The 21,919-nt window shown below is 43.3% G+C and overlaps 1 protein-coding gene across 1 annotated transcript; it reads left to right on the top strand.

The window, feature by feature from the left end:
• The first annotated feature begins 853 nt into the window (after nucleotides 1-853).
• LOC107154563 (TP53-regulated inhibitor of apoptosis 1) lies at nucleotides 854-1,754 on the top strand. Its single transcript, XM_015500185.2, has one exon. The coding sequence runs from the start codon at nucleotides 855-857 to the stop codon at nucleotides 1,083-1,085; it is 231 nt and encodes a 76-aa protein (XP_015355671.1). The 5' UTR covers nucleotide 854; the 3' UTR covers nucleotides 1,086-1,754.
• Nucleotides 1,755-21,919: the final 20,165 nt, after the last annotated feature.

Here is a 21,919-nt window from a genome sequence, read left to right as displayed (position 1 = left end):
CACTTGCCAAAAAGATGGGGGCTTCTCAATGGAGGTTGGGCAGGTCCATTTTGTTGGCACACACACAAAATTCTTGTTCAACCAGGAAAAAGTGCTACTGAGAAGAGGGCTCACTACCAAACAGCACTAACTGAGGCTGTCCCCACTGAAACCATCTTGAATTGGGCATCTTTGGGGAATAGACTTGCAGCTGAGGGAAACTGGACATGTCATCTAGAATGTGTGTGGTCAGATTTTCATGTAGGATATTGAATGAAAAGAAACAAAAAAATCAACCTTAATAGCTTAAAGAAGGGTTTTCTTACCTTGGCAATAGATGGGGTTTCACCCTCTGCTTGTCAAATGAGACAATCTCCATGAGGACTTGAGAGGAATGTAGGAGAACACAGTGTGACTGTCAGTACCTTGGTGCTGCTGAAGAATTACTCTGGGAACTTTCTTTGCGTGGACGTGTGGTGAGGGTGGGTGCTGGTGGTCGATGAACATGCATAGACTCAGTGGCGGCTGTAACAGGCTTCTTAGCAGATTGTGGAGGGAGAAGGAAAGCACCAGGATAAATAAATGGAAAGACAATAAAAAAATAGGCTAATCCACTGGTAAGTGGAAGATTTCAACATCCCTGTCTAAGTACTTACAGATCCATCAGGAAGGAAAGAAGTAGGGATAGAGTTGAAGTCAAACAGCTCTGTCATGTGTCAAATTTTGTCCTACCAAATACATGTTAAAGCCCCGACCCCAGTCCCTCAGAACTTCCCCTTATTTGGAAATAGACTCAGTTCAGGAGGTGATTTGGAACAGAGGGGACTCCTTTTCCATGGGACTGCTGTTCTCATAAGAACAGGGAAAATATAGCCATGAACAGCGTCGGGGAGGCTTGCACCGACATGAAGCGCGAGTACGACCAGTGCTTCAATCGCTGGTTTGCCGAAAAGTTCCTCAAGGGAGACGGCTCCGGGGACCCGTGCACCGACCTGTTCAAGCGCTACCAGCAGTGCGTGCAGAAAGCAATAAAAGAGAAAGAGATTCCTATTGAAGGACTGGAGTTCATGGGCCATGGCAAAGAAAAGCCTGAAAACTCTTCTTGATATTAACTGTCACCTTGAAAATGGATTCCTATATCAGGAAATTGAGGACTCCGGATTTTGTCAACTAAGGCTGTGAAGATAGCTGTAGGATTCAATTAATATAGGAGGAAATTGTTTCATTTCTTCTCTATTGATGTTTTCCTCTCACTTGTAAAAGATGATGAACCACCACTCTGCTTTGAGATGATTTCTCACTTGATCTGGCATCTTCCAGAACCTCAGTGGGCTAAAACTGAACAGTTTCTTGGGATTATGGTTGCAATACCTGGTCTGAAATCAGCTTTAAATATATCTTGTATATAAATTATTGATAAACTAGTCAAGATGAGCAGGGTTGCCTGACTTCTTGGTTTTGCTGCAAAGGACATTAGGTACATTGTACTGGGGTCGTTGTTCATGAAAACAATTGGTTAGGACTTCTTTCTTCTCTCAGGGAGCTAATGCTTTAAAAAAGGGATCCAGGCACAACAGTTTCATCCAGTTTATTTTTATAACAGTTGAAAAAGATTGCTGGTGGCCTGGGTAAGCAAAGAGGAAGACATTCTTTAACAGTTCCCTGCCTTAATAAGAGGTGTCCAATTAAGACATGAAAGCTTCAAGAATGTTAAAATGAACACCATTTCAGAGCTCACAGCATAGTTCTGGAATTACGTTACTTGGAGTTGCTATGGCAAAAAAATCCAAACTACAAAAATTTGTTATTGCCAGTTATCAACCCAAGTTAATGAATTAAGTCAACCTGCATATCATAAAAATGTCAAAATGCTGCTTCTGGTTAAATGGAGGGGAAAGGTGCTTTCTTCATTTGCCTTGTTTGCCCACCCTGCCCTATATATAATGTCTGTAATCATGATTATGAAATAAATTTTAACATTTAGTTTTTATCATTAAAAAAAAAAAAGAACAGGGAAAAGATCCAGGAGGGACACACACCCAGGATGATGGAGGCAGAGTGTGAAGTGGGGTGGCTGCAGGCCAGGAAAGGAACAGATGGCCACAAACCTGCAGGAGCTAGGAACAGGTAGGGAAAGAGACTTCCCTAAGCTGTCAGAGGGAGCTCGGGCCTGCCTACGCCTTCATGAGGGATTTCCAGCCTCCAGAACCCTGAGACAATGCACTTAGTATGTCAAGCCCACCAGTGTGGCCCTTGGCCATGGCAGCCCAGGAAGCTAACAAGCACTGCCAATCAACCAGGTCTCATTGGCATTGGTTCTCTAGTCCACTCAACAGTGAGAGAATACACTTTCTTCTCCAGGTCACTTGAGACATTCCTCAGGATAATTACATTGTGGGTCCTAAAACATACCTTGAATTTTTTAAAAGAATACAAATCATACAAAATATGCTCTCATGTCAATATGGAGTTGCATTACAATTCAATAACACACATCTGGAATACCACCAAATATTTGGAGATTAAACAACACCCTGGGGGGTGGGGGGCTGGAGTTGTGGCTCAGCGGTAGAGCACTCGTCTGGCACGTGCAAGGCCCTGGGTTCAATCCTCAGCACCACATAAAAAATAAAATAAAGGTATTGTGTCCAACTACAACTAAAATAAAATATTTTTTAAAACACCCTCTTTAAAACATATGGGTCCAAGAAGAAGCCTCCAGGGAATTCTTTACATATGAACAAAATGAAAATACACCTTCTGAAATTTGTGGGATACAGCGAGAATAGTACTCAGTGGGAAATTTGTAGCATTGCATACAACATCATAGGAAATAAAAAGAACTGAATTCAAAAGAACTGAATTCAACAATCTAAGCTTCCACCTTAGGAAACTAGAGAAAAAAAAAAAACAGTGGAATATAAGGCAGAGAGAAGAAGAAGAAAAGGGCAATTATTGCCGAAATCAATGTACATCCAGTCCCCTAGAGGGAAAGTTCCCAATTTTAGGCATACACATTAGCCCAAAATGGGAAATTGACAAACCCAAAATTCAGTTCTCTGAAATGCAAAATTGGTCATTCTGTAGCCAGGCTGAGCACAAAGAAAAGGAGAAGACACAACCAATAATACAAATGAAAATAAATACTTTTAACAACTCTCTACCAGCAATTTGAAAGCTTAGAGGAAACTGACCAATTCCTTCAAAGGCAGAAAAAAACAAAACTTATCCAGGAAGAAAGATAATCTGAACAGGTCCATATTTAAAGAAATTAAATCAATAATCAGTTAACTTCAAAAAAAAAACAAGCACCAGACCAAAATGCTTCTACCTGTAATTCCTACCAAATTCTTAGAAAGGGAAACACAACTTACCATGCAAAATAATCCCAAGTGATCCCAATCCTAGGTATGGATCCAGTAAAACTAACAAGCCCTGCAAAGAATGTTTACTATGACAGTTTTATTCACAGCTGCCCAATCTGGAAGCAACCAAGATCTCCTACCACAGAGAACTATATGAACTTTAGAATGCATATCCAGTGGGATATTATTGAGTGATAAAAGTCATTGAACTATCAAGCAACATAAAGCCGTAAAAGAAATCTTAAATTTATACAGCTAAGAGCTGAGGTTGTGGCTCAGTGGTAGAGCGCTTGCCTAGCACATGTGAAGTGTTGTGTTTGATCCTCAACACCACATAAAAATAAATAAAATAAAGGTATTGTGTCCAACTACAACTAAAAAAAAAATTTTTTTTTAAATTTATACAGCTAAGTCAAGTTTCGAGGTAGGAGACCGAGCATGGGGAAGGGTGAGGAACCTGTAAGCTCTATCTGAAAAATCTGCCTCAGACTTCCTGTGAGGGGAAATTTGGATGATCTTGAGGTTAAAGGGAGGAAGCCAGACAACTTACAAGGGGAATACAGTCCCCTCAAGGGAAAGTCCCCAATTTTAGGCATGCACATTAGCCCAAGGGACTGACCTAAAGTCAACTTCTTGCCACTTAACATATTGTGGTTTGCTACTCCTCTGTCCAGGGGCGGGGGGGGGGGGGGGGAGGGAGAAACTTACGCAGGGGCAGTAGAAAAAAATGCATGTGAAGTTCAGCTGTCCATCAACCCCAAATCCACCCCCTAGAGGAGAAGGGGGTAGAACAGCACAATCCAATAGAAGCCAAGCTCAGCTGTGCAGACTGTGGCTCAGCCCACCCTTCCCTCTGGGAGTGTTTCCTTTCGCTTGCAATAAACCTCTACCTTGCCTGCCAGCCTCTCATTTCTTCCTCAGTTCTTTGCTTGAGAGGCCAAGAACCTGGACCCGGAACCCCCTGGGGACCCCTGCCCTTGTGCCAGTCCAAAAAAAGCTGCATGCTCCATGGTGTTAACCACCTGAAATTCTGGGACAGAAAAACCATAGAGGGTAGTAGAAATGCCAGTTGTTTCCAGGTCTTGAGAAAACAGAAGGCAGACTTACAGATGAAGCAGAGGGAATATTAATGGACAGTGACTCTACTTGGAATGGTGATAAATGACATTAGGCCTTTATCAAAACCCACGGAACTGTGCAACATGGAGGTGAACCTCAAGGCAAACTCTGAACTGTGCTAATGGTAACATGTCAGCATTGGTTCAGCCTTTGCAACAAATGTACCACACTAAAAGAAGATGGTATTTTATTTCATTTTACTTTATTTTATGGAAAATGTTGTGGGTTTTTCCCACCTGTTTTTATCGGTGCATTACAGTTGTACATATTGATGAGATTTGTTGTTACAGAAGCATACATGCACACAATATAACAATATAATTTGGCCAATATCACTCCCCAGCTCTTTCCCCTCCCTCTCCATCTCCCACCCCTTTCCTCTACTGATCTCCCTTTGATTTTAAGAGGTGCACCCCCATCTTTGTTTCCCTTTTTTCCTCTCTAGCTTGTGCGTAAGGGAGAAAACATGTGATCCTTGGCTTTTCTGAGTTTGACTTACTTCACTTAACATGATGATGTCTAGTTGCAAAGACAGTATTTTAAAAAGGAGTCTAGGGTAGAGGGTTGGATTTGAGAGCCTTCTCTCCTATCTGTTCAACTTTAGATTATTCTAATCTAAAGTTGTCCTGACTCATTTCCATGTATTATGAAATCTGGCATCGCTGTTCCAGAAGAAGGCCTTTCAGTTCACGGTCAACAATCCGCTGCATGTGTAAGCGTTCAGTTGAGAGGTTGCTCACTATGAACCGTGCACAAAACTCCACTTCTGGAGTTGTAGCAATGTTGACTGACTTAATGAATCTAAATTTGTACATGTCCAATAGAAAAAGAATATGGTGTGGCACATTTAGGGCTTTCTCTAAACTACAGAACTCTGAATGAACCAGAATCATCATTGATGAATTTCACTCCACCTTCATCTGACTCCTCTATAGGGTACACACTATTGGGTGGCCAGAGACAGATTCCTCCAACCACAGCTTGTGGCAGGCAGTAGGATATCTTGACCATGGAGAACAATGTCAGGGAAGGAAGATCCTGAGAAATGGAATACAATAGGGACAGCTGCTGGCATCTTGCGGGCAGAAAACCATAGGATAATTAGTAATAATTGATTCACAGCTCAAACTTTTTAAATGGGCACATGATCATTTTACATATTTGGGGATTCAATGTGATGTTTCCATACATGTACATATTGTGCAATGATAGTATACCCAGCACCTTGAGTATTATTTGTTTGTGGTGAGAATAATTTTGACATTTGTGGATGGACCTGGAGGACATTAAGTAAATTGGGAACAGGAGGACAAATCCTGTATAATCTCTCACAGGTAGAATCTAAAAATTTGCTCTTCTAGAAGTTGAGAGTATTATAGCAGTTACCAGAGGTGACAGATGATGTTACAATTAGATGATAAGAAAATATTCTGGAATTTTTTTGCACCTCCCATGACTGTAGTTAACAATAAGGCAATGTTTGTTTCAATATAATTGCAGGAATTGGAATGTTTGGAGGTCAAACTTTTTTTTTCCCCACCACTGGGACAGCAAAGCACCTGAGTCAGAGTTGGTTTTCAAAGAGACTCTGGTGTGAATTTAAAATCAGACCATTGTGTGATAAAATGCCTTTACTGAGGTGAGATCATACAGAAAGGCAGAAGAGGGGCCAAGAGCACAGGGCTGGTGCCACATGGGCTGGGTTCAAATCCGGTGTAGAAGTTATGCACACCTGAGAAGGTGAAGCAGACCCCTCTGTGCTCAGTTCCCTGTGTGGAGATGTGGAAATGTCCATCTGGCCTATGTTATAAGATTAGCAGTGATGATTGACAGGCAAAGCCTTCAGAAGATAGATGCTTCAAAGGCGCCCAAAAGTGCTGGCTCATTAAAATGTCTGGGAGAATAAGCCAGACAGGATGACAGAGCAGGAGAGGATCGAAGTGTAATCTTCATCCTTCACATGGGGGTGAAACTTTGCAGCTCATGGAGAGAGATGAACAGAGCAGGGACTATGACCCCAAATTTACCATTAAGAGAATTGAAATTGGGAGATTTTTACGACAGTGATGGGTAATGGAACTGGGACAGGAATGGAGTTGTTTCCCTGGGGACAGAGATCCCTGAACACCTGAGTCCTCCAGATGAGGTCATAGAAGCTGAACCATGAGGTCTTCTCACTCTTTCTCAAAACTGTCCGGGAAGATTTGAATGAGCCAGGAGAAGGGCTGAGATTGTAGCCCAGTCTCCCGCCTCTAGATTTTAATCTCTTTCCAGTGATCATCCCTGAATGATCAATTAGTGTTCCTTATTGGGGCAAAGTGGCCTGCAAGGCTGGTGCTTTTGTGATTCTGCTTATGAAGTTGGCATGACCCTGTCTCTGCAGAATGCTGACCTGAGCCACTGTCGGAGCAGCTGGCCCACTGCCCGGCTGAGAACATGCCTGTCCCAGCTCATGTCTTCCTCATTCCTCCCTAGATCCTGCAGGGCCATGGGCAGAGATCCTGTCTGCCTTAGAGGGACCCAACCATAGTCACAGCCTGTGAATCCTCACTTTAGGACCCTCCCTGAGGACGGCCCAGGCTCTCATGCCCTTCACTTACCCTATGGCACTGTCCCTTGTCACCACTCTTCCAGCAGCCCCCACACAGGAGAGACCCTTTTATTTATCAGCCACATGCACATTTCACCCGGAAATCCCAGGGTGTTTTATTTTTTCTTTTTCTAAAAATGTCTGGATTGGGACATGTCTAACATTGGTTTTGGGTTTTGACATCTACATTCAGAAATCTGGCCTCTAATTTTCTTCCATGGTGCCATATATAGTATCAAAAGTCACCTGATCTGATGAAATCAGTGTGAGTATGCTCCCCTGAATCTATTCTTCTGAAGAGTGTGCAACTGACCTTAGCAAATATACTTTTTTTTAAATTTAGTAAGATATTAAGGTAACCAGTTGGATGCAAGAATCAAAAATACAGATTCCTAAAACAAAACCATAAAACACATTTAAAAATTAACAGAGAAAATGGGGTGGTGGGGAATGAGGAAAATAAGAAGAAAATATGTTTGGTAAGAATTAACAGGTCCATTTGGAGACACAACCTTCAGAAGCTCGATGGCGAGAGACCAACCACTGTAGCAGCAATTCAGGTTTCCCATCTCGGAAGATTCTAGGCAAGAACCTGGGAGCATCCCAACTGCTCTCAAATTTGAACCACTCAGCTCACAAGACTGACGGAATAGAGGGCAAGATGTGCATCCTCACATCGTCATGGCAACCGGTCTTTCTGGGATTTTGAGTGAGCACATGTTATACCACAGGCTGAGGGTCTTCTGGTATCTAGACAAATACCACTTACAATGCCAGGGGTGTGGTGTAAGGGTGCACGTTCTGTTTGAAAAACTGAATCCCAGATGCACACATTTTGAAAATAAGTTAAATAAACAAAATTACACACACACATATTTTCATGAATCATACAGGGGAGTCAAATTAATAAATAGAGAGCACAAAGCGATTCTATTCCTGATTTGATATATCAACCCTACCCTTTTCCCACTATTCCTGAATCTTCAGAAATTTCTAGATGAAAAAAAGTAACTGTGTTACAGATTAGGCTTAAAAATACATAGAAAGATCATTTAACATGGGATACATTTTAAGGTCGTGGGAGCAGTAAGATAACATCCCTCATATTTGAAATTGATAAACACAATGTTTTCACAAATTCAGTACAAGTTAGTTCAGTTACTTGAATTAGCCTTGCCTCTCCCAGGACCCCTGCTGAAAAAACAGTCCTTTTGCTCATGACCTGACTGAGTCATCTCAACCCATGAGGAGTCTTGGTTGAAAAGGACCAAAATTAATTCTTCACCAAGCATAGTGGCTCAGCCTGTAATCCCAGTGGCTTGGGAGGCTGAGGCAGGAGGATCACAAGTTCAAGGCCAGCCTTAGCAAAGGCAAGGCACTAAGAAATTTAGTGAAACTGTGTCTCTAAATAAAATACAAAACAGGGCAGGGGACAGGGCTCAGTGGTTCAGCACCCCTGAGTTCAATCCCTGGTGCAAAAAAAAAAAAAAAAATCCAAGAGAGGAAATTCATTTAATAGGTGATCAACTGACGAGTGAGGATAACAGTAAGATTATATTCAAAGTACTTGAAATTGAAAAGCAAAGCTGTGAAGACCCCAGGACACAGAGGGGAGTAAGAGGAAAAGACTCTGGGTTGTTTCCAACAAAGAAATCACAACTCAGCTGACTGAGAACAATTTGTGTCTGATCCCAGGAGCAACCTGGGAAAATCCTCCCTGTCCTCTGGATTGGCTGATCCCCAGCACTCTGCAAAGTGCCTGGAATCCATTAGGAAGCTCCTTTTTCCAAATTTTTAAATGAATTTTCAAAAGTTTTCAACATCAGAGATAAGCAAATACAAGTAAAAATGATCTAAAATGGCATCCATGGGATGCGCACATCTATGACTTTTGGTCCTGATATATATAAACTGATTACATTTTATAAAACTGCAGATGCAATAATATTGAAGAATCTAGTTTACTATTATAAACCAAGGCTTAACTGTATCCTGTATATCAAAAGATCTATCCCTACTTACAAATGATAGAGAAGTCTCCAAGTTGTGAAACTAGTATACTAGTTGAGTCTAATGTAATATAAAGCAAGCATAATTTTATCTCCCTATTAAAGAAAAATGGAGGCTGGCATTGTAGCTCAAGTGGTAGAGCACTTGCCTAGCATGTGTGAGGCACTGGGTTTGATCCTTAGCACCACATAAAAAAGTTATTTGCATCCATCTACAGCTAAAAATATGTTTTAAATGGACTCTCAGGACTAAGGATTTACTGCCAATACAATATCACCAACCAAAACCTCTTCTCTGCTATAATTAAGTGAACTCTAAGTAAGTTAAAGATGTATGGCAGGATTGTACTGTGGAGGGAAGAGGGAATCTCACCAATGAAAAGCCCTGGTATGTTCCTGAGTTGGCTGTGGAAACTCCTGGAGATTCTATCAGACAAGGTGAACCCATTCTTGTGGTCTTTTGGTTCTCGTTCTCAGATATTTAGAATTGGCAATTATAAGAGAAGGTGGGAAAAAGAATTTGGTAACTCATGAATTGAACAAGTGCTATCTGCCTGCTGACCCAGCAACTTATAATCAGCCATACTGGGTCCCCCAACTAGATGCATTAGGCATCATCTTGGTGTTCAGTGGCAGGGCTGCAGACAGGATGAATCTCTCCTTTGTTTCAATCGGATCACCACCAGGGTCACTCTACGAGATGGTGCAATGAAACCACCTTCATGCTTCTCACATTGATGTTGTTGGATAATGTGCCCAGACACCTCCATCGGCACAGCCAGAGGGTGCCTAGAAGGGTGGACACTTCCTCCACTTCAGCACAAAGTACAAGGACCATCTGTAACCTTCCTTCAAGAACTTCAAATCTCTGAAAACAGAGAGCATGTGAGCTAGCATTCGTACTCTTCCAATCTTGTTCTACTGATGACAATGTTATGACCCAATGGCCCTGAGCATGCAAAGGTTGTCACTTGTCACAGCAGTCATTCAACTTATGGAAACTCACTCCAGGGTACATTTTCCCCAGACAGTTGACATGGCAGAACTCTTACTAGAAGTAAGAGAATGTCCCATTTGCCCAGCCTGTTCTGCAAACCTAATGTACCTGAACCACAGGATGCATCTTCTCCCACAAGTGCATCAATTCACTCCCACGGGGAGGCTTTGCAGGGCTACTTTTACCTTGTGGTCTCTCAGAAGAAGGACGCCAGGCCCCACCAGCAGCTGGCGAAGCTGATTGCCAAGATCAAGGAACTGGAACTGCAGCTGAGGGCTACTCTACAGATGAAACCAAGGATGGGACAGTCCAAGAAAAGGCATCTGCATACCCTGCCCATCCCCCTCCTGGAGAAGGCTCTTCTGCAGAACCTGTGTGACTGAGGCCTCCAGGTACATCTTCTCCTATGCCATCCCAGGGGATGTGAGGGGGTGTCTCAGCCTCTGATTTCCCCAAGGAGGACCAACTAGTCCCAAGGTCTGAATGGAAGGAGGCAGAATCTCTCCCTTTCTGCCCCTGGATTTCTGGGATCCTGCCCCTTCTGGTTGATCACTACCCCTCAGATCCCTGAAGCCCCCTTCCTGCATTACCCTTGGGGATTCCCTGGGGAATATCGCTGGTAGACAGCTAAACACCACAATCCAAAGCTCTAAAGAGTGAGGTAAAGAAGTAGTCATTTCATGGGAGTCAGAGAAGGAATGTTCCAGGTGGAGGGAGGAGCTGGTGCAAAGGCCCTGAGGTGTGGCAAGCGCTCTGCTTCCACGGACTTAAGCGTGCAGGGCAACAAGTGGAGAGCCTGGCCTGACAGGAAGTGGGGCATAGACCATGCAGAGCCCTGTAGGCCATTGTCAGGAGGCTGGACTTGATTGACCCTGAGGGTGCTGGGGTGTCATGGAGAGACTGTAAACCCCCTGGCTAGTGGTCAGCATTTCCCTCTAGAGCTGTGCTATCAAAAATCAACCAAAATTAAATTACAGTTCAGTCCCTTAGTCACACATTTCAGGGTCTCATTACCTCCATGTGGCTGCCCTAGTGGACACAAAAAGACGGGACATTTCCATCATCACAGATGGTTCTATAGACGGTGCTGAGCACTCAAGGTGTGGGGTGTGAAATGTTTTGCAGTGAGGGTGAGTTCCAGGGATCCAGTGGGAGATGCCTGTGTCCAGCAAGGTGCCTGGAACACAACAGTGTCCTCAGGAACAGAAGCCTGTCTCTCAGATGACCCCTGCAACCCACACCTGCAAATACACACTTACACAGTTGCCTTCCTCTCTGAATAAAGGCTGGCAGGTGTGGTCAGTGGACTATGGTAGAAGTAGCTGCAACTTTCAAGGTGAGGCCATAAGAGGCACTGCAGCTTCTCCCTGGGCCTCTGGAACTTGTTCTCCATACCGGAAGTTTAGATTACTGATTTCGGGTCTTTCTTCTTTTCTAATACGTAACGCTCAATGCTATGAATTTCTCTCTCAGCTCTGCCAACATCACATTCACACATCCTGACGTGTTGTGTGTATTCATTTTCATTTAGTGGAAAATATCCTTAATTTCTCTTAAGGTTTCTTTTTGATCCATTTTTTAATGTGTCCTTTAAGCTTAAAATATTGGGCGTTTTTCAGGTCTTTGTTTCCTCCTCTCTGAACTCCATTTTGACCTGAGAACATATTGTATATTTCTACTGTCTTAAACTTGTTGAGATGTGGTTGGTTTTTTTTTCCTTTTTCACCTTTTACCCAGAATGTGATCTATCTTGGTGGATGGTCCATGTGGGCTTGAGAAGGATTTCAATATTTTTCATTAGCTGAATGTAGTATTCTAGAACTGTTAATCGGATCCAGGTGATCGGTGATCCTGTTCATGTCAACTGTATTCTTACTGCTTTTCTGCCTGCTGCATCTGTCAATCACAAGGGGTTAGCGTTGCGGTCTCTAATGCTCAGAGTGGATTTGTCTATTTCTCTTTGCAATTCCACCAATTTTTGCCCTCTTCTGTTTTGAAGCTCTATTGTTAGGTGCATATGTGTTGAAGATTGTTGTAACCTCTTAAGAGAACTGACTCCTTTAACCTTATGTGATGCTCATCTTAGCCCTGATAATTTTTCTTGTTCTGAAGTCTGCATTGTCGGAAATTAACATAGCTACCTCAGTTTTCTTTCAGTTTGTGTTAACAGGGCAAGTATATCTTCCTCCATCCCTTAACAATCCCTATTTTAAATGTAAAAGCAATGTAAAAAATTGTTTTTACATTTTAAAATAGGGGTGTTTTGTACAAAACATATTATTGGGTCTTCTTTTTGTTTTTAAGATATTCTGGTAGTTTCTTTTAGTTGGCATATTAAGATATTCATAATTAAAGTGATGGGGGGAGGATTCCTCAGTCCTATATGATCCATGGATCAAGAATAAATAGCCATATCATTAGCCACAATTCTCTGTGTATATAGCATTGACAAGTGATGACAGGCTCAGTTACTTGAGGAAACTGGTTTGCAAGCTGAGTTTTGAAAGCTATCATGAACACTAACTGAAGGATGAACCACAGAGTCAAAGAACTGGAAAAGATCTTAGAGATCTTCTAAGCCCCCACTTTACCTCAAGGGACAGGTGGTCTTTATGACTCACACATGTAAAAAAGCAATAGTGACATGTAACAACAAAGACTTACAAATTGCAAATACATATTTTGCTGTCATGATTTCATAAGAACAAAAAAAGAATAAAAATATGGCATTCGAAGGTAAATGGATGGAATTGGAGAATATCATGCTAAGTAAGCCAATCCCAAAAAAAACAAAGGCCAGATGTTCTCTCTGATAACTGAATGCTGATCCATAATGGGGAAAGGGGGAGGCAATGGAAAAATGAAGGAACTTTGATTGGACAAAGGGTAGGGAGGGTAAGGAGGGCGCTTGGGGGCAGGAAAGATGGTGGAATGAGATGGACATCATTACCCTAGGTACATTTATAACTGGTGTACTGCTAAATTGTGTACAACCATAAAAATTTAAAGTTGTGCTGCAATTATGTACAATGAATAAAAATGCATTCTGCTGTCATATATACCTAGTTAAAAAATAAATTAATTGTAAATAAAAACAGCAAGACTGACTTATCAGGTAGGGCTTGTGAAGTCAACTTCTTGACTTCAGTTTGTCGTCACACCTCACAGAATTTATATCATAAATTCTTCCGGGGCCAGTTCTTTTCTAGTATGCTTGTTCAGTCTTAATTTATTTCTAGCTTTTCAGAGTCAGCCCACTTTAGGTCCAGGACTCTAACCTGACTCTTCAATAAATCCCTTCTTGACCTGAGATGTTTGGAGCAGGTGCTTAAAAGAGCACAAGCTTGGCATTTTGCCAGACCCCTGACTGAGTCTCAGCCCTGCCACTTCCCAAGTTTCTGTGACATTGGGCATATCTTAACTCCTCCAAGGCTCTCTTCCCTTCTCTGTAAAATGAGATGGCCAGGAGATGAGTGTTTTTAATGGAGTTGATGCCAGTGTTGGCATCCACCCTCCCTGCTCACCATGAGGGATCCTCTTGAATAAAATTCCTTTCCCATTCCAAAAAGAAAGAAGTGAAGTGATAATTGATAGCACTTTTCTACTTATTCCCCTTGATCTTTTCTAGTTCATACACATTTTTTGCCTTTCACTGTTTAATTGAATATTTTATTTGATTCCATTTTCTCTCTTCTTTGAGCATATAAATTATACTTTAAAACATTTTTGAACATTTTCTCTAAAATTTATATCATAAACATACAAGTAACCTAAGTTCATTTGCAAGTACTATACTGCTCCATGTAACTGCAGGTGCCTGTAAGAGTGAGCTCGATTCGTCTCTCCCATCATCCTTATCCGTAAACCCTGTCACCAGATGTATTTTTGTTATGATTATCTTAAGCAAAATTGTATCTGTTAACAAGAAAAGTAAAAAGCCCTTTTTCTATGCCTCCATGAGCCTCTTCTCTCACAATCTTCCATTCTTTATGACTTTTTGTCATTTGGCTTCTCTCTGAAGAAATGTTGAATTTCTTGCAAGGCAGGTCTGCTGACCACAAATTCAATATTATTATTATTTTAATCTTAGAAAGTTTTTATTTGAAGGATAAATTCTATGAATAAAGAACTCTAGGGTAGTGAGGTTCTTTTGCCTTTCCAACTCTACATATTTTCCTCCAATCCCTTCTTGCCTGGTTTCTGAAGAGAAACCCAATTTCATTTGTTGTTTAATTCCTCTGCAGATAAGATGACTTCTCCTCCTCTGGCCCCTTTCAAGGTTTTCTTTTTGTCTTTGGGGATGTCCTGTCTGAAAGAATGACCAGACAAGGCTCGTCGTTGGAGAAGTACCCATTTATTGAGGAACACCTTTGCACATTTTATAGAGCCAGGGGCGATTTAACAGTTGGCACAGGACACTTTCTGATTGTTGGGTACGGATCATGAGAGTCAGCAGAGCTCACCATTGGGCGGCTCTTCCCGCTGCTGTCTCAGGGGATGGGGAAGTTAGTACCAGAAGAGAAGCACAGTCGGCGTCATCTTTGGAGCCAGGCAACTCCCAACATTCCTCCCTCTTTGTTATTAAATGAGAGTGGGCATCGACTCATTCTGGCTGCTTCCTGCTGAGATGGGGCGACGTGGGAGAATGAGAGAGGAGGGAAGTAAGGAGCCCCCACAGGAGGGCAGAGAAGACTTGTATAACTTCAGGAACCAGATCAGATCGATGAAGGTTCCTTGCCACCACAGATCCGTGATGATGTCAGTCCATTCGGCATAGGTCTCGACTGGAGGTATAAGCCAGGCATCGCTAGCCAGAGCTTGTAAGTAGGTGTTCCAGGACTTATGAGGTGTTCTCTAGAAGATCTGGCTGGTTCATAATTCCTGAGGAGAAGCTGGTTAAAAGCTTGATTAGAAATTTTACCCTGAATGAACTTTATGATAAAGGGAAGGAACAGGCACATAAGGAGGACAACACACAACGGACCTCCTACTGGCCAGATCCAAACAAGTAAGGAGGAGAAGGGGGTCTGGCTGGAGGGGGCCCTTAGGGTAGCCACCAAGTCAGTGAATTTGACAATGTTTTCTTCCACAAGGCCTGATTAGGGAGGCCAGGGATTCAGCAGTGGATGTAAGTGCACCTTCAAGAGGGGTCAATCAGTGGTGGCTGCAAGGCAGGTTCACTTGCCTTGAATCTCCAGACATAAGGCGAAGAGAGGACCAAAGAGGGCCAGAAATGGGGGGGGGAGCATTAGGAGAACCCATTTATGGAACATACTGGGCTAAGAACGGAGACATGGGAGAGGTGGAGCTTGAGGGGATCTTGTGGGGAGCATTAACAAGAGTACTTAATAACAGGTGAGGATCGTTAGCTCTTCTGATGAAGGTGCTGGAGCACCAGGCTGAAGCCTGGATATGTGAATCCACAGAGTAAGTTGGTTATTAGATAGTTTGAGTTTGGCCACCAAGGGAGTGCACATAATCACCTGAGCAGGACCCCCCCCCCAGTTTGGTTTTAAAGGGGGCTTTTTCCCCAGTGGGCAATAGTAAACAAGTTGACCAGGTGTTAAGGAGGTAGGGTTTTGGGAGAGACTGGGGTCAGGAAGGAGCCAGTCTTGATAGCACCAGAGTTCACAGCATAGATGGAAGAGGAGGGGCAGGGCATAGGTTTTGGAGATGGGTAGGGGTTCTGTAGGCAATCTGGGAGGAACAAGGGGAAGGCCATACATGACTTCGAAAGGTGAGAGATTAGAAGGCTTCTTTGGTAAGGCCCTAATGCACAATAAAGCCAAGGGGAGCACCTTTACCCAGTCCAGGCTTAATTCCATGGTGAGCTTGGTGAGGGTCTCTTTAAGGGACCCATTGGTCCTTTCAACCTTTCCAGAAGCCTGGGGGTGGTAAGGGCAATGGAAATGCCAAGGGAGTGATGGTGCATGAGCCAGTCCCTGAGTTACCTGCCAGGTGAATTCTGGGCCATTGTCTGATTGGATAGAAGTGGGCATCCCGAAACGGGGGATTATGTGAGTAAGCAACAGATCAACTACCGTAGAGGCCCACTTGTTAGAAGTGGGAAAGGCTTCAACTCATCCCGAAAAAGTATATGACCGTGGGCCTGATGAGAAGGGAAAGGTTTAGGTTTTAATGGAATATTGGTGTTGGTTTTCTGGCAGATCTGACAAGCAGAAGTGATCTGTTGTAGGAGGGTCTTATCGCATGGGGAAAGGGTGAAAAAGGAGTGAAGGAAAGTAGTGAGACTCTGTGGACTAGAATGGAATAGAGAGTGAAGAAACTGGAAGAGTGTTGGGGATCTTTGGGCCGATCCCCGGTGGTAACGAGTAGCGGAGAGGAGGTGAAGCTCTGTAGGGCGGCTGATCGAGCCACTTGATCGGCCTTGGAATTCCCCATAGTAGTAAGGGAAGAGTCAGTTTGGGGCCTTGCAATGGATTATTCCCAGTTGGGAAGGCAGCCTGGAGGCCTGTAGTAGGCCAGAAATAAGTGTGGAATTAATGACTGCTGTCCCTCTGGTGTTCAATAGCCCCCTTTCTTTCCAAATGGCTGCGTGGGAGATCAGGATATGGAAGATGTATTTGGAATCTGTATATAGGGAGAGGATTTTTCCTCCACTAGCTTGCATGCCCTTGTGGCAGCTATGAGTTCAGCTTGTTGATTGGTGGTATTGGGTGGGAGAGGTTTTGCCTCTATGATGGATGAGAGGGAAACGACAGCATACCCCGCCACTTTAACCCCTTCATGTATAAAGGAACTACCATCTGAGAACCAGACGAGGTCCAAGGGCAGGAGTCCCTCAGAAATGGTGGTAGGGCAGGGTTGCCACAGTCCAGCTGGGCAAAGTAACCGAGAGGTGACAAGCAACTGTGAAGGTTGAAGCAGGAACTGCTTTATTGCAGAACAGCAGAGGTATATATATCTTACTGATTTACATAAAGCGTGACTCAATCAGCATCATCCAATCATAGCATGGCTCTCCTACAGATACAGCAATCAGCCAATAAGGAGTCCCCACCATCTTGATGGCTCAGAGGCGTTGCCTCACAAACCACTCCTCCTGGCAAACTGCCAGGCGCCATCTTGACTTGGTCGCGGCCTCCAACATCTCCCCCTTTTTGTTTTATTAAACAACAAGTATGTGGTTTAGGGACCGTGCCTGTCTTAGGTAGTCCAATACTACATATGGTCCTTACCCCTCAAATTGTCAGCCTCCTGGCTTAGGTTGGTACCATTGTTATTGGATCTTACCTGTCTTTGACGACTGGCCCAACATATTTAGCCATACTTGTGGATCTGTGTAATCTACACAAACACCATAAACAACCTGCCACAAGCAGAAGGAGGAGAATACAAAATGCCACAATTCCAAGCCATTGACGGCTCCAAGTGAGAAGCCCTTGGAAAAATTGTACCACCAATGACACCGTCACCAAAGATACCCTGGTTCTATTAAGAGTTACAATTTATTGTCTCAATATATTAGTTAAATTTTGAAACTTTACATTCCATGTGCCATTAAGCATGACTCCTAGTTGTCTGGAAAGATTTGCTGCTCGAGAAATATTATCATAATGCATAGAAGTGATACACAGTCCAGGTAAGTTCTGTAAGCAGCTTAAAGCAGAGGAATCCATTAATATGTCTATTCCTTCTTGAAGTAAATTGACTCTTTGGTTGAGCATCAGAATTCCATTTCTAAGATGATCATTAATAATGTTTTATGTTTGTAAAGCTTGTGCTACTTGTTGAGTTACATTATTTATTGATGCAGCAGTTTTACAGTTTCTGTGATAGCTATCGCAGAAGCTGCAGCAGCAGCCACAAAAACAGCAATAGCTGTGATGATGGTAGCTGTAATTCCAAAGTCTCGTTTGGTTTTCAGTAATACTGGAAATTCTTCTATTTTTGTCTTCACTGGCACTGGAATGAAGGTAGGAATTCTGGCAATGATGGCTAAAGAAAATTGTGTAACATTCCAGCAGGCACTAAGAAAACAATTTTCTGAACAATTTAGTACATTATCCTGAACAGAATTATTAAATATAATGAAAAGGAAAGGTGAAAGTAAAAACAGGAGTAGGTTTGAAATCTATATATTTAGTCTTATTTATTTGTACATTGGTCTCAAACGTAGTACCTAGTATTATAATTGTAAGACCCATTAAACACTGATCCTCCTTTTATAAATCCTACAGGTGAAAATTTATCATGCAGGCTGGGTATTATTAATAACTGTGCTATTCTATCTCCTGGTGAAGTTACTGATATACCCCTTGGAGAACTGGCTATAATTTCTATTTCACCTTCATGATCGGGATCAATTACCCCAGAACTTATCATAAGTCCTTTTAGAGTAGAAGAACTGCATCCTAATAATAAGCCTACTGTTCCTTGGGGAAGAGGTCCTTTTACCCCTGTGGGAATGATATGAACTCCCATTTCTGGAGTTAGTACTGCTCTGGCGGAGGCGCAGATGTCCAGTCCTGCACTCCCTCTGGTTTGTCTGATAAGGGAGTTAACGCATAATGTGTCCTGGGCACTACCCTGATGGTGTTTCTGGGTTCCTTCAATGCCCCATATATTTGTAGTTGTGGGCCCTGGGGCATTGGTCCCCCCTGTCCGTTTTTTGGCAATGGAGTACCCTCTACAGTAGTCTGAGAACAGCATTCACTAGCCGAACGTTTTCCTCTACGACATCGTGGGCAAACACCTGGTATTTTTCTTTTTTGATCATCCCCAGTTTTGTTACTTGTTTTAAGCCCTCCTCCTATGGGGCAACTCCTTTTAAAATGTCCTGCTTGACCACAATTATAACATGTTTTTGGCCTGGCACCTAAAGCCTGTTGTACTCCTTGGGTTACTGCAGCTGCCAAGACTTGCCCCTGTACCACTGATTCATTAATATCTCTACACAATTTAATGTATGCATTTAAATCTTTGTTTCCAAGGTCGAATAGCCTCCCTACACCATCTATTGGCTTGTTCATAAGCTAGTTGTTTTATTAATGGCATCGCTTGTTCTACATCCTCAAAGACTCTGCTTGCTGTTTGCATAAGCCTATCCACAAACTCAGCGTAAGGTTCATTGGCTCCTTGTATCACCTTAGATAGCTGACCTTGTAAACCCCCTTGTCCTTGTAGGGTTTTCCATGCCTTAACTGCGGCTGAAGCAATCTGTAAATATACAGCAGGATCATATCCAGCTTGTTGTTGTTGACCCTCATAAGGTCCTTCTCCTAGTAACATATCTAGATTTCTCTGAGGATAACCGGCTGCTGCATTTCGCTTAGCCGTCTCCACACACAATTCCTGATTAGTAACTTTCCATAACAGATATTGTCCTCCATTTAGCACAGCTTTGCACATGCTTGCCCAATCTGCTGGTGTCAAGTTTAAACTTGCAATGGATTCAACCATGCTTATGGTAAAAGGGGCTTGAGGACCATAGGCTGCTACAGCTTCTTTTAACTGCTTTACAGTTTTAAAATCCAAAGCCTGGTGATATCGCTGCCCTCCCGCATCCTCAAGTACAGGGCATGCTAATCTTCGAGGTCCTGTCTCAGGATCCCATCTATCAACTATGGGGGGTGGGGGCCACCCAGCATATGTTGTCCCCATATACATAGGTGGAGCTGTTGGTTGAATACTTACGCCCTCTGGTGATAGAAAGGGGTTAGTAGCAGCCTCCTGTTGTAACTCCTCCCCTGATAGCCCTTCCACCTCTGAACTTTCTTCCCCTTTCTGACTAGCTCAAGAGACTTCCTCTTTTACTTGATCTAAAATGTCTTCTCCTTCCTCTACCATAGTCTGAACTGAAGGCTTTGGACTAAGCAAACAAGATCGTATCAACGTCCATAATGGTAATGTGCCGACTGGCAGAGTTCCTGGGCTTTTCTATCTTTTTTAAATCTTCACTATGATGGTCCCATTGTGGTATATTTAACAACCCTTCCCCTAAGAACCATTGGCTACATTTTTGTATTGTATCAACGTATGCCCTAACTGTTCTTGGTTTTACTGGGGCGCCTCCTTCCTTTAGCAATTTACTTAACACCCTTTCGGTTGGATTTTTACTAACTTCTGATCCCATATTTTCATAACAAAGACAACACAACACACTAAGATAAAACGAAACAAAACGAAACAAAAACACACTATCAATTTTTTCTATTTTCTTGAAATGGCCATCTGTCCTCTCGCCCTATCTGCTCCTCAGGAGCAAGCAGCTTTCTTCCTGTCCTATTTATTTCTAGGGACAGGCAGCTTACCTTGTCACTTACCCCCGAGCGTCCCGGAGTTCCCCATGCGGGCCACCACTTGCCGCAGTCCAGCTGGGCAAAGTAACCGAGAGGTGACAAGCAACTTGAAGGTTGAAGCAGGAACTGCTTTATTGTGGAACAGCAGAGGTATATATATCTAACTGAAATTAAAATATTTAATTTAATATAAATCTATATTTAAATCTATGATCATCCAATCATAGCATGGTCCTCCTACAGATACAGCAATCAGCCAATAAGGAGTCCCCACCATCTTGATGGCTCGGTGGCATTGCCTCACAAACCACTCCTCCTGGCAAACTGCCAGGCACCATCTTGACTTGGTTATGGCCTCCAACACAGGGTAAAATCGTCTCTAATACCTCCAGGCACTTGTGGACGGGATCTTGTGAGGCAGAAGATGGGAGGAGGGAGGCAGGGTTTAATGGAGAGCAGGGCTGAAAAGAGATGGAGGGATTTCCAAGGAGAGACAAGGAGGGATAGAACCCTGGAAGCAGGAAGTGACTGTAGCCCCTTGTAAGTGAGGAAATCCTTTAGATGGTGAGGAGATGAGATGGTTAGTGGGGAGCCAAAGGTAAGCTTGTGTGCTTCTTTATGGAGGTCTTGGGCTGCTGCTAGGGCTCTGGGGCATGGGGGCCAGCCCCTGACGGTGGGGTCAAGCTGTTTGGATAGGTAGGCCACTAGTGCAAATGTGGGGCCATATTCCTGACCCAGAATGCCCAGACTTTGTCCCTGTTTTTCACGTACATAGAGGGTGAAGGGTCGGGAGAGGTCAGGGAGATGCAGGGCGGGTGCCCGGAGGAGGGCCTTTTTAAGGACTGTAAAGGGCTTTCCTACCGCTGAAGGTAGGGGTTCATCTTGGGGACCCTTGGACAGATTATATAGCATCCTGGCAAGGAGGGAGAAATTAGGAATCCAGGCCCTGAAGTACCCAGCCAAACCCAAGAAGGAGAGTATGTCATCTTTGGTCTTTGGTGTAGGTATAGACACAATAAGTTGTTTTCTATCTGCTGTAATGGCCTTTTTCCCTTGAGAGATAGAGAACCCTAGATATGTGACCTCTTTACATGCTATTTGGGCCTTTTGTGGAGAGGCCCAATATCCCTTTAAGGCCAAGAAATTAAGTAGGAGAACTGTGTCATCTGTTGAGTGCCCTTTGGATGGGCTACAGAGGAGAAGATCATCAACATATTACAAGAGGGTGGACTTGGGGCACTGGGGGTGAAAAGATTGGAGGTCGGAGGCCAAGGTTTATCCAAAGAGGTGTGGACTATCTCGAAATCCCTGAGGAAGTACAGTCCAGGTTAGTTGTCGAGAATGTCTGGTGGTGGGATCTGTCCAGGTAAAGGCAAAAAGATCTTGTGATTCGGGGGCAAGGGGAATGGAGAAGAATGCATCCTTTAAATCTATGACCGAGAAGTGGGTGGCAGTGTGGGGGACCTGAGACAGCAGGGTGTATGGGTTGGGAACCAAAGGATGTATGGGCCTAATGGAGGTGTTGATGAGTCGTACGTCCTGAACTAAGCGATAGGACCCATTGGGCTTTTCTACAGCTAGTATGGGAGTGTTGTAAG

Source organism: Marmota marmota, unplaced genomic scaffold (genome assembly GCF_001458135.2).
Source record: "Marmota marmota marmota unplaced genomic scaffold, marMar, whole genome shotgun sequence".
In the NCBI taxonomy this organism is placed as follows: domain Eukaryota; kingdom Metazoa; phylum Chordata; class Mammalia; order Rodentia; family Sciuridae; genus Marmota; species Marmota marmota.
Note: the sequence above shows the minus strand (reverse complement) of the source record. Positions and strands in the feature narration are given on the sequence as shown.

Coding starts and splice junctions, on each gene's coding strand:
- LOC107154563 (XM_015500185.2), top strand. CDS start 855: ATGAACAGCGTCGGGGAGGCTTGCACCGACATGAAGCGCGAGTACGAC.